Below are 14020 nucleotides of genomic sequence, written 5' to 3' on the forward strand. Positions count from 1 at the left end.
GAATTGCATTATTATAAAAATGGTGCTAATAACGATTGAAATACAATACTTTGTTAATATTTTAATTTTGGATTTTTATTATTTTATCATAAATAAATAAATTTTAATTATTTTATTGCATAAAAGATAAAGAAGACTAATTAAAAGTATGTATGTATTAATTAGATTTTGTGTATATACAGAGTCGCTATGAAACTGAAACCAATATTGGCTTGGTATCTGTTCGCTCGCGAGCTGTTTAGTGCATCAAAAATGGTTTGTGTGTAAAAATTTTGTAGAATCAAACTTATCATTGTTAATTTTCTTTTATTTTACATTCATTTATTTATAGATTGTTTTAAGAATATTAATTGATTTTCTTTCGTGATCAGTTGCAATACTTGTAAATGGCTTAGGCATACACTCTACATTCTTATACAATCTTAAATTTTAAAACCTCGAAATCATTAATTGTGTTTAAAAACTATATAAAGAATTTTTAATTTTTTCGCAAAGTTATATTAAAATATGAAGTAAAAGGAGTTAAAAATATTTCCTATAAACTTATAATTTTAAGTTAAATCAATTCACTAATATCTGACAGGTATTGTTGAATGTAAATACGATACTTATTATACGAAATTATTAAAAATTTATTTAACTTTTAGATAAAAATAATTCAAAAGGAATGAGGAAAACCAGACTAATATGATGATAAAACAAAAAAAAAAAAATTGTATAATTTTTTATTGATTACATTTCTTATCAGATAATGCGATAGCGTTATTGAAATTGGTTAAAATTGATTATTCAGATTATATATTATGGATTGACTTTGTTATCTAATGTTGTCATAAATTTTATACCCACATACATAATGTGTGTAATATTATATTTCACACTTGCGTTTTTTGAAACTTATTTTAATGCTCTTTAGTTTATTAATATTTATTATAAGTTTATTGAGTATATTATTATTAATTTTAACAGAAGAATTATAATACTAATAACTCAATTATTGCTCAATCAAACTTCTACTCCACATAGTGGAGTAGTAGAGAAAACAAATTTAACGTCAATTCCATTAAATACTATAATATATAATGGCAATTCTATTAAGTAACATTTAAATACATAGAAGAAGTAAAGATTATTATAGATTTAAGCTAATTGTTTTATATTTATCATAGAGCTGTTCACAAATGACGTAATGTAATTCTTGCTATTTTTCCACATCGAACCTCTTCTACGGTAGAGTAATGTAAAAAAATACGGCCTTTATTTCACTAGCTAACAATTAATTCTAACAAATTTTCATTTCTTCCTCCTATATTGCAATATTAAGAATTCGTTACATCACAATTAAGTCTACAAAAAAAATGTCATCCTATCAAAAATAATGTTTTGTAATTAACAAAAGTTAAAAAAAAATACTCAAATTACGCAAATTTAAATTCATAATATGTTGATTTTATTTGATGAATTATCGAATTTCAATACAATTCAATTGACAAATGAAATTTCAGTCAAAAATAGAATTAATATTTACAATAATAATAACAAATATTCAAATTCTTTACGAAACAAATATTTTAAACCCTATAGTAGTTAAAATCATTTATTTTATTATTTCTTCCATTATTATTTCCCAATTGTTTCTAATCAGAAACTTTAAGTTAAGCTAAATTGTTAGTCATTATTACATGAAATTAAAATTTTAATAATACTTAAAATAAGCTTAAGAAAGTTTTGCGAATTACAAAAACAACTACAATAAAAAAAAATAGGGTTGTAAAACGAAAATAGTGAAATCAAATTTTATTTTTCATTTTTTCGTTCAGTTTAATTTTACAAATCGATCGTAACGTTTCGAAATATTCATTCCGCGCTGATGTATATTTGCTGTATTAAATTTGAATATTTCAATTTAAATAAATTCAAAATTATTTTTTTTTTAAATATTAATAATTTATAATTTATTCAAAATCAAAAAGTGAAAAAATTTTGAAATTTTTTTTTAAAGTAAATAAAATTATTTGAAAAAATTAATTATAGAATAAAAATATGCTCTTATCAATCGAAATCGTATAGTAGTGAAAAATTTTATAAATGAAGTGAATCATCATTAAAATATTTTAATTTTTAATCAAAAATATTGTTTAATCAAATTTTTTAAAATATTGTGTTATTTTTTATAGTAATAATTATATAAGATAATTTTTATTAAACTTATAAATTCATTATTGGATAAAAAAGAATTTTTAAATGTGCCAGATAAATTTCGAGTAAGAAAATTATTGAATGTACTATATTTTATGAAAAGAACTCGTTTTAAATATTCATAGACATTCATATGAACTTATATATTCCGTATGAATTTATATGTTAACTGTTTAATGTTAATGAAGCTATATTCAGAAAAAATATTCTATCAATAAAAGGAAGATGCACAATAAAATGAGAGAGACAAATTTATTTTAAACCGTTTTCCATTTTCTTTGATTTTGAGTAACCTACTATCTTTCATCTGCTGAGAAATGTAACAGTGTATAAAAAGAACATCGTATATCGATCATACACTTTTTTTTCAGCAGACACATTGTTTTTTACTTAATAAAAGAGAAGCAAAAGGTATTACATCTTTAACTTTGGATTTAATAAACCATTTCTTTAATTACAATCCCAACTTAATTTGTAATAAAACGTTAATCTTTTCAAATAGAAGTTCTAAATTTTTAAAATGTGAGATACTAAAGCGAGCTCTCTTAGTATTTTATATAATTTTAAAATTTTTCGTGTAGACAGGATATGTAAAAGAATGCATTACTAAATCTACAGCATATTGTTTAGATCTATATTGTAACAAATTTTTGTACTTTATTAGTTATTATATATGTACGTATGTATGTATCAAATTAATTAGCCCCAATTAGGATTTTATAAGTTTTAGAAATCAAAATTTTTAAAATTTGTAATAAAATTTAAATATGAAATAAATTTTTTTTGGATGCACGAAAGAAATAAAGTAAGAAAGGCGCGTATATAGTAAACAGCTAAGTACCTAAGTATTTTAAAATAAAATATAAAAAGTCAGGAAAATATTGGATTAATTAAGTACTTTATTATTAATAAAGTATTTTTAGGCACGTACAAAAACTCTAATGTCATAGATAACAAAATATCGATAAATATTCGAGTGCATTTTAATTAACTAATTTGCAAGGCATAATTATTTTTTTTTTTATTAAATTCTTTGTAAATTTCACTACTGCTGTACAACTAATTATAAATCATATTATATTGAACACGAGTAATAGTGTTAATCTTCAGACATTTTTCTATAAACAAATTTACATGCTTTTTTTTTAAACTAATACGCTGCAAATAAAGTTTTTAGAAAATTTATATCCGTAAATAATCATTAAGAAACATAAACTTTATTGTTAATGTGAAATTTTTTTTTGTCAGTATATGCAATAATTTTTTATCGCATGTACGTATGTCAACTTACGAGTATTCACGAAATGGAAACATGAAGATTCAAAATAATGATTTGGAGTACAAAAATTTTAATTTTAACTGCTTTATTCAAAGTAGGGAACCCTGTGTATAATTCAACAGGGAACCGTTCATGTGAAATATTTACTCTTTTAAATTGGCTTAATGTTAAAGGACAAAGTTGTATGCGCATATGACGGTTATTACATTCGGTACTAAATTTCGGCGGTACTAAGTTTCATCAAAATTATGGTTCTATTACAAAATCTGTTCATTTCCTTTGAGTTCTCGTTGAACGAGCGGAGCAACAATACCAGCTAAATAATATTGACTAAGTAAAAAAAAATCTACTTTAATTCAAAGTTAATTTTAATGTCCTTGCCTAAATTAGATTCAAATTCCACTCTTTTGTGGCCTTTATTTCTAATATAATTAATTAAACTTTTAACGAAAAAACTTCTTATATACATTACATTTTTCTGATTTAGATCAATATATATTTTTTTTATTGGAAATCTTAATTAATAGCGATAGGTTTGCCATATAAATTTTATTTATTTACTTTTGGTGAAAGAACTTGAACTTTTTGTTTCAATAATTTAATATATAGTCTTCGATTTCTATTAAGTCGTTAATACCAAAAAATCGAAAGCTCAAATTCAGAATAAAATCAGCGTTAAATATTTATCAATCATTAATATAATTATAAGTATATTTTCCGTCTGCTAGAATTACCTGCTTCATATTCGTAGAATCAATAAAAATTAACATTCGAAAACCCAATAAGCAATTGTTATCAATTGTCATATTTGTTTAATAATAAATTTATCTTATCTTTTTGCAAATCAACATTCCTATTTTTTTCTAATAAATTTATTTTTATTATTTTAGACGTCATTAATTAAAAAATTTTACGGGAAAAAACTATTATGTTGACAAATATCAATCTTTACAAAGTAGATTCTCTAATCCACTTTATTACGCTTATAAAGGTTCTTAATAATTTCTTCCCTACTGTAATGGTGCGGCGCGATTTTTAAATTCTTAGATTAAAATTTAGCTTTGGGACCAAATGTGAGATTCTATTGGAATTTTACGTTATTTTCAAATGTTCACTTTTCCGATTTCTTCCCGAAAGTTTTATTTCATCCCATTTCGTTTATGATCCAATCACTTCCTAGATAAAAATATTAGAGTTGGATGGTTAGCATAACAAAGCTTCCAAACACGATTTAGACTTTTTTCACTTTCGATATTTCAATTGTATTAAGTGTATTCTTGCTTCTTTTAAATTAAAATTCAAAAGCATTCGCCGGTTCAATATTTTTTTTATATTAAAAAAATCCTTTTTATATCGTAGAATATAAAAATAAAATGACCAATAACTGGAATAAGTTTTCACTGTTAATGTGGAAAAATTGGAGGATACAATGGAATCATAAAAAACAGCTAGTGATTGAAATAGTTCTGCCCATATTATTTGCAGGGCTACTAATAGTAGTGCGAAGCTTAGTTGATCCAAAAACGTTTTCGAATGCAACAACATTTCCAGCACAAAACATAACATTTTCAGCAAGGTAAGTAAACATAGCGACACTCCCATAAGTTCTTATAGATTTATGTTGTAGAATATGAAATATAAAAAATATGCCTAATATTCACATCCTGTGTCTACGTTCTACATAAAATCAAAAAAGATTTGTGTTAATGACAAAATATTGTACGAAAATAAATTTATGTTATATAAACAAAATTTAATTTCAGCGTTAATATTACAGCAGGCAGTATTAAACGTTATGAAGTTGCATATTATCCAAAAAGCAAATGTTTAGAAGATGTAGCAGATTACGTACAGAAATGGTTAACTGAGAACAATGATTTATCAAAGCAAGTTCCTTTTTTTGTAACTGGACATGATAACGTTACTGAGCTTGATCAACTTGTTAAAACTAATGGTATTATTGCTGGTGTTCAGTTCGATGACAGTTTAAAAAATAGTGAGGAATGCCCAAAAAAGATTTCTTATGCCATCAGATTTCCAAGCGAGTTGAGACAAAATAATGATATGTTCGGAAATCAAATTCATAATTGGGAGACAAATAATTTATTTCCAGTAATGGATTTTGGAGGACCCAGAATTGGTGCATATAATTACTTTGATGCAAACCCATCATATTATAGAGAAGGTTTTATTGGTATTCAACATGCATTTGCTTTGGGATTTATAGAAAAATTAAAAAAAAACAATGAAGAATTACCTGAAATTAATATTCAAAGATTTCCGTATCCACCGTATGTTTTTGATCCAATTTTAACGGGTCTAGAATCAATGGTGTCTTTTATAATATTAATTAGTTTTGTATATCCATGCTCCCAAACGGTTAAGGTAAATTAATAATTTGTGTATATCTAATTTGTATATTTATTAGAAAGAAATTATTTAAAAGTTGAAATTTTTAGTATGTTACAACTGAAAAAGAAAAACAACTTAAAGAAGTTATGAAAATTATGGGTTTACCGAATTGGTTGCATTGGACAGCTTGGTTTCTTAAGACATATCCATTAGCACTAATTTCAGTAACTTTGATGGTAATCTTATTTAAGGTAACAAAATTTATTATTTTTTATATACATATTTCTACAAATGTATCCAATTTACATAAACATTTTTAAATAGAAAAATTTTACCGTGATTTCAGGTTCATTGGACTAATCCAGATGTCTCAGTTTTAAGCCACTGCGATTGGTCAATTCTGTTAGTTTTCTTATATATTTATTGTATTTCAATGGTAACATTTTGTTTTATGGTAGCAACATTTTTTTCAAAAGCAAATACAGCATCAGCAGTCTCAGGATTATTATGGTTTATTTGGTTTTTACCATATCAATTTACTGATAAAAGTTATTCAAATATGGTACTTTCTGAAAAATTAGGTCTTTCATTGTTCTCGAATACAGCAATGGGTTACGGATTTAAATTAATTTTGAAATTAGAGGGTACCGGTGAAGGTTTACAATGGGATAATTTATTTAGACCGGTAAATATCGATGATGATATTTCGGTTGGACTCCTTTTAATAATGTTAATAGTTGACTCTGTTGTATACATGTTAATTGCCCTCTATGTAGAAAAAATATTACCTGGATCATTTGGTGTACCAGAAAAGTGGTATTTTCCATTTACAAAATCATATTGGTGTTCCAATTCCTATTCAGATACTTCTCAAGATACTATTTCAACAATAAGATCTGATCCAGCAGCTTTTGAAATTGAACCAAAAAATAAAAGAGTTGGTCTATCGATAAAAAATTTACATAAAGATTTTGGCGATAAAATTGCTGTTAATCAATTGACAATGGATTTGTATGAAGATGAAATAACGGTTTTGTTAGGGCATAATGGAGCTGGTAAAACCACAACCATTTCCATGTTAACTGGTATGATACCGCCAAGCCAAGGAACCGCAGTTTTGAATGGTTATGATATCCGAACAAATTTAATGAAAGCTAGAATGTCGTTAGGTTTATGTCCGCAACATAATATACTATTTGATGAGCTGACAGTACGTGAACATATAATATTCTATAGTCGACTAAAAGGTTTAAAAGAAACTGAAGTTGAAAGTGAAGTTGAAAAATATGTAAAATTATTGGAATTAGAAAATAAAGTCGATACGCAATCAAAGAAATTGTCAGGTGGTATGAAACGTAAATTATCTGTAGCAGCAGCACTATGTGGCGGATCTAAAGTAGTATTATGTGATGAACCTACATCTGGTATGGATCCATCTGCTAGACGAGCTCTCTGGGATCTATTGGAACTTGAAAGAAAAGGGCGAACAATATTGTTATCAACACATTTCATGGATGAAGCTGACGTACTTGGTGATAGAATAGCTATAATGTGTAGCGGAGAGTTAAAAGCATATGGTACATCATTCTTTTTGAAAAAACGATATGGTGCTGGTTATCATTTGGTACGTTTAAATTACATGTGTATTGTTTTGGCAATTGAAATAATATTCTGTATTTTTTTCAAGATATGTGTAAAAAAAGATGATTGTAAACCGTCTCAGATAACAGATCTTCTACGAAAATTCATTCCAGATATAGTTATCGAAAGTGATATTGGAACTGAATTGACATATCAACTACCTGATACGTTTTCAAAGTGTTTTGAAAAAATGTTACAAGAACTGGAAGAGCACTCAGAAGGGCTTCAACTCAGTGGATATGGTATATCAAATACAACTTTAGAAGAAGTTTTTATGCTAGTTGGCTCTGACAGACAAGATCAGAAAGTTAATGGTGTTAACTGTGCAAATGGAACAGAAATAACTGGGGCTCAAAATAAATACGTTCATCTTGAGTCATCAAGTAGTGAGTATAACAGTGCATACATGACAATTATGAAATTGCAATAGCCATGAAATAACACTTACGGAAAATCTTCCATTTTTTAAATAGCAACATTTTTAATTTAATAGTGATTTTTCACTATTGCTATATAATAGGAATGGTTAATTGAGTTAATTCTCTTATATAAGAGATTTGTATTGTGAATTTTATAATGGTTTACTCGTTGCAGAAGGAATTTGTTTCGAAAGTTACTTTCGACCGAACGTTCTCGAAATACGAACTAAAAACACATATTTTAATGGAATTTCTTCTCTTTTGTATTACAAATAATTAAGTATTTCTAAAATCATTAAAAAATAAATACGTTTATATGAAATTTACTTCTTCTTCAATAACGTAGTGTTATTTGAGTAGCATTTTCTACTTTAATGAAGTCTATATGTATGAAAGTACAATTATTTAAATTACTAAACCTCTTGAAAATATGTTAAAATTTTGAATACAAGGTTTACATTTTTTTGTATTTACAGGTAGTACCAGTTCACTCGATAGAATTTATTTACTTAACGGTATTAAATTAACTCTAAGTCAATGGAAGGCTATGCTGCTTAAGAAATATCTTTATACTATTCGAAATTATATAATTTTGATAATTCAAAATTTTATGCCAGTTTTTTTTGTAATTATTACTGTGTTAATATTTAAAACATTTGATCCATTCAATGAATTAAAAGCATTAAAATTAGAAATTAGCGAATATTCTAAAACTGTGACAGCTTTAGAACCAAAAGATTTACCCAAAGACAGTTTAGAAGATGCAATCGTTACACAATATCAAACATATATAGAAAAGTTTGGTTCACAACATAAATTTATCAAAGTAAAAGATTTTGAAAATTATTTAATTGATTTAGGTAAGAAAAGTTTAAAAACCCTAAATTCTGATTACATAATTGGTGGTGTAGTAGCTCCAAAGAATATAACAGCAGCGTTTAATGCACAGTTGTTACATGTTCTACCAGTAACATTGAATGCAATTCATAACGCAGTTTTAAGGTAAAAAAACTTTTGGTATAATAATATACTTAGTTAATTTCTCTAACTTTGAAAATCACCTAAATATTCATTTTCAGTTGTTAATAAATATTTTTTTTGTTTATTTTGTATATATAAAATAGAGCTACCACCGATGATTCATCGTACACTATTGAGGTTACAAATCATCCCCTTCCATATGCGGAAACAACGAAATTAAAAGCTACCAATATGGTTAATTTTGGTTATCAGTTGTCAATTAATTTAAGTTTTGCAATGTCATTTGTCATATCGTTTTATTTACTATTTCAAATAAAGGAACGTGTTAGCCGAGCTAAACTCTTACAATTTGTAAGTGGTGTTAAAGTAATAACATTTTGGTCAACACAATTTCTTGCTGATTATGCAACTTATTTGGTAACAGCAATTATGACAATCATTACAATAGCTTGCTTTCAAGAAGAAGGATTTGCTACTTTTGAAGAACTAGGTATATAAATTAATCGTTATATTATTTAATGTTCTAAAATAACACTAATATACTTAAATATATTAATTAGTGCTAATAAGTAGACCTTTACTAGAAGTCAAATTGACGAAAAGAAATTATTTTTGATTAAAGTAACTAAAATTGTTGTACTTAATATTTAATAATATTTAATTTAATAATTGATAAAATTATACCGTTTTCGTTTAACTAGCTTTTTACTTAAGCTACCCAATCTTCATTCTTCATCGATCCGAATTGATTCGTGCTTTTATCTTACGTTTATCTTATTTAAAATAAAATATGACAATTTGCTTTGGTATTTATTTTATTTTGTTTATTTTTTTCAGGTCGAGCATTTTTAGTTTTTATGCTTTTCGGGCTTTCCAGCTTACCTTTGACATATTTATGGGCATTTTGTTTCACTGATTCAGCTACAGGATATACAAGAGTGTCCATCTTTAATGTTTTCACAGGTATAATCTTACATGCACGTACTATAATAGTAAAAGTAAATTTTTTCTTTCTTAACAAATGTCACGACCTTTACTAGATTTGTAGTAAAAATCTAATATTTATTTTTTATATTTTTAAACTGATGACTAGATCTAAAAATTTTACAACTTTTTTAAAATGATGATTTGACTGAAAATTATTTTTTATTTATTTTAGGCATGGCGCTATCAATTTTGGTTTTTATTTTGAATATGTTTGTAGAGAAGAACATAGTGGAAGCTATTAATGCAGTTGCTTTAATTTTCCCTAATTATGTATTAGCGAAGTCGTTAGAAAGTGTACATAAAATTTCGAGAACAAAGACTGCATGCTTAAAAATATGTGATTACTTTCCGCAAATACCTCCTGAACAATGTACAATGGAAAACTTATGTCGATTTCCTTTAACAAAGGAATGTTGCGGTAAGGATCGTCGTAGTTATTATATTATAAGCTATTTCTATAATACCATTGCAATTGTCAATATCTAATTGTTAACCATATATCTTTGTGCATTTTGTAGTTCCTGATTATTTTGATTGGAAAGAGCCCGGTATTGGATCTCACATCGTGTACACGTTTGTAGTTGCTGGCATTTTATTTGCAATATTAACATGTAAAGAATTACGTTTAATTGATGGGATTACCTTTTACATAAAATCATATTTCTTTGAAAAATATTAGTAAGTATATCGTTTTGATATTATAAGTAAACAGTTCCGCTACTACAAAATTGTAGTATTACTTCACATTAACATGCAATTCAACAATTACAATTCATAAACGAAATTAACTTATATTAACTCGTTAATAATTAAATTTTTTATTGTAGCAAACCGAGTGATACCGTAAATCCCGTTAGCGCTGAAACCGATGAAGACGTTAAAGAAGAAAAATTAAGGGTTGCAAGAATGTCACCAGATGAAGTTAGAAATACTAACTTAGTTGTAGATTGTATAACAAAATATTATTGGAAATTTTTAGCGGTCAATAATATTTCGGTAGCTGTCGAACAGTAAGCATATAGATATTCTTTTATTTAATAAAAATATCGGTGTCTGTATATTAAACCATTTTTCATAGTTCTGAATGTTTTGGTTTACTTGGTGTTAACGGTGCTGGTAAAACGACAACATTCAAAATGATGACTGGTGATGAGCGAATTAGTTACGGTGAAGCTTATGTTAAAGGTTTATCAGTAAAAACAAAGATGAATGATGTATATCAAGAAATTGGTTATTGCCCCCAATTTGATGCGTTACTAGAAGATTTGACTGGACGTGAAACTTTACGTATATTTGCTTTATTGCGTGGTATTCCAGGAAATCTTATTCAGCAAATCTCGGAAGATTTAGCAAAAGGTTTTGGATTTATGAAACATTTTGATAAACCTGTAAAAACATATAGTGGTGGAAACAAAAGAAAATTAAGTGCCTCTTTAGCATTAATTGGAAATCCGTCGGTTGTTTATCTAGATGAACCAACAACTGGAATGGATCCAGGTGCAAAACGTCAACTATGGAATAAAGTATGCCAAATTAGAGATTCAGGAAAATCGATTATATTAACTTCACATAGTATGGAAGAATGTGAAGCATTATGCACGCGTTTAGCTATTATGGTTAATGGTGAATTCAAATGCATTGGTTCTACACAACATCTAAAGAACAGATTTTCAAAAGGGTTAATTTTAAAAATTAAAATTCATCGGGATGAAAACGGTGAACACAATCCGTTAGTTAATCAACCATGTAATATAAGTGTTTTTGAAAATAAGTGTTATATTTAATTTTAGACGATTATCAACTCAATTTATGCGAAGTTTATCACAGCTATCACATAACAGGACGTCAATAGTAAGTGATAGTCTTATAAATGAAGAAGTAGAAAAAATTACGAGATTTGTCAAAGAACATTTTTCAGAATCGGAATTAAAGTAATTTTCATAATTTTTGTGCAATCGTATTAAGGATTATTGTTAAATTCATTTTTTAGGGAGCAACACCAGGGATTATTAACATTTTATATACCACTATTAGGAATACAATGGTCAAAAATATTTGGAATAATGGAGGCTAACAAATCAATATTAAAAATTGAAGATTATTCCATTAGTCAAACAACTTTAGAAGAAATATTTTTAGAATTTGCAAAATATCAACACCATGATAATCGAGTAGGACAGTAACTGTAGACATGAAATCAAAAATATAATTCAGAAATATTGAATTGTAAAAAATAGTATTTATATACAATATGCTCTCAGGTTAGAAATGTATAATAATTTAATAAAATTATTTTAATAGGATGTTTTTAAAGCACGTCCAAATTGTGTTGCTTGACTTATCATGTATGTATAAAATATGTACAAGGGTGTGAATTGAATAGTGAAAATAAAGTGATATACTAAAATAGCAATTATGAATATGATACAACTTTCTATTATACCTTTTTATAATATTGACAATAAGCGGTAATCTTTATTTACAGGCGTATTATAGAGCTTCTATTATATGCATTAAGAGAGGGAGTCCTACAATATTTGTAATTGTAATAAAATATATTTTGATTACCAATATTTAATTTAATTATAATTTTCGTTCTTTTAAGAGATAGATTTGTTAATGATTTTTCGTATTTTAAAATTAAATATGCATTTGTTTCCTATAGTACATTCCAAAACAAAAATGTACGATGGAAATCAATCAACAGAAGGGTTTTCTATAACGTTATAAGACGTTATTTTTGAAACAGATCTGCAAAAATATTAATAAATTGAGTAAAAAAGCAGAACCAATTCTTGTTTTTTTTTTTAACTAATTCAAAACATGTTATTTTTATTTAGGAGTCAATTTAACATACATAATTCATATGTTCTGTGTAATTATATTTATACACAATGTAAATATATGTACGTGTATATATGTTAGCTTTATTACTATAATTACATAATATATAATATTTATTTATCATTTGGATTTAATTGTATACATTCTTATATATTTATTATACTAATGTACAATATTATTTTTAAAATTAAATTTTTTAATATTTTTTGTGTTAAGATTTTATTTTGTTCTTTTAGTTGCTTGGATTTTTGTTTTTACAATATTAGTGTTTAAGTTTCAGTTAATTGTTTTTTTTTAATAGTTTAATTGAAAGATATTTTTGTTTTGTCACAAATATTTATTATGACTGTATGTATACATTATTTATTTTTTTCTTTTTAATATTAAATAAAAATTTGAATCTTTTTTTAAAAAAAATAATATTTTTATGGAATATTGTCGTAATGATTGGTTTTTTTTTGTAGTTACATTAAATACATAGTAGTATAGTAGTAGTAGTACTAGTTGTAGTCAAATTTCGTAAAAGTTTTTGTTTATTTTCAAAAGACTCTTAAATTTTAATTGGTAATTGTAGTTGTTGTAAATTTTTTAATTATTATTATAATGATCTAAATAATGTTTTTTTAAATGATTTCCTTGACTTATTTAATATTTCACTTATACTATATACATATAAGTATGTATGTATGTATATGTTGTTTTTTATTTTTATATCGGATTACTGATTAATTTTATATAGAAAATTTAAATATAATATTATTATGTATAAAGGTAGTGTTGATATTATTTTGTGTAAAGTAAAACTATATAAATATCATTTATAATATTAGAAATTAAAGTAGATGGGTACCTAAGTATACGTAACGAGTTCTCACTTTGCAATCAATGACAACTGAACAAGAAATAGACAAATTAGAAAGTAAGAAATTCTCAGTTTCTGCGAGAAATTATTTTGCTACATCCTATATTAGTTACGCGTTATTTTTTATTTTGTGCTGTTCGGAACAATTTGTAAATTGTAACTTATGGTAAGCAAAGATTTATTTAGATTGGAAAGATTCGTTTAGATTTAATTACCATTTATTTTTGCAACTTAAATAATTTTGTTTAAAGAATTAGGAACTCAAATTATGAGAAATTTATTAAAGACTACTTATAATACATAACTATTTACCTTTTGTCTGATTATGTCTGATATAATTTGCTTGGTTTTTATTCATAATTAAATTACTGTTGCATTTAAATTCCAAAACAATCAAGTCAAATGAATCTAGTTCTTATAAAGAATTAATAAAATAATGATTTTATGAAAAATTTT

The 14020-nt window shown here is 25.6% G+C and overlaps 1 protein-coding gene across 3 annotated transcripts; it reads left to right on the plus strand.

Moving 5' to 3' along the window:
* The first annotated feature begins 1103 nt into the window (after positions 1–1103).
* LOC129618720 (phospholipid-transporting ATPase ABCA3-like) lies at positions 1104–12528 on the plus strand. Of its 3 annotated transcripts, none has more exons than XM_055533668.1 (15): positions 1104–1122; positions 4838–5054; positions 5242–5863; positions 5938–6081; positions 6177–7454; positions 7518–7857; positions 8367–8892; positions 9015–9361; positions 9709–9834; positions 10031–10276; positions 10377–10536; positions 10686–10868; positions 10937–11587; positions 11649–11789; positions 11849–12528. In XM_055533668.1, the coding sequence occupies exons 2-15, from the start codon at positions 4852–4854 to the stop codon at positions 12039–12041; spliced, it is 5160 nt and encodes a 1719-aa protein (XP_055389643.1). In that variant the 5' UTR covers positions 1104–1122; positions 4838–4851; the 3' UTR covers positions 12042–12528. The 3 variants fall into 3 exon arrangements, with proteins under 3 accessions (XP_055389643.1, XP_055389641.1, XP_055389642.1); XM_055533666.1 differs by lacking the exon at positions 1104–1122 and adding an exon at positions 1885–2264; XM_055533667.1 differs by lacking the exon at positions 1104–1122 and adding an exon at positions 2395–2610.
* Positions 12529–14020: the final 1492 nt, after the last annotated feature.

This window comes from Condylostylus longicornis, unplaced genomic scaffold, assembly GCF_029603195.1.
Source record: "Condylostylus longicornis isolate FDR11 unplaced genomic scaffold, ASM2960319v2 ptg000010l, whole genome shotgun sequence".
Taxonomy (NCBI): domain Eukaryota; kingdom Metazoa; phylum Arthropoda; class Insecta; order Diptera; family Dolichopodidae; genus Condylostylus; species Condylostylus longicornis.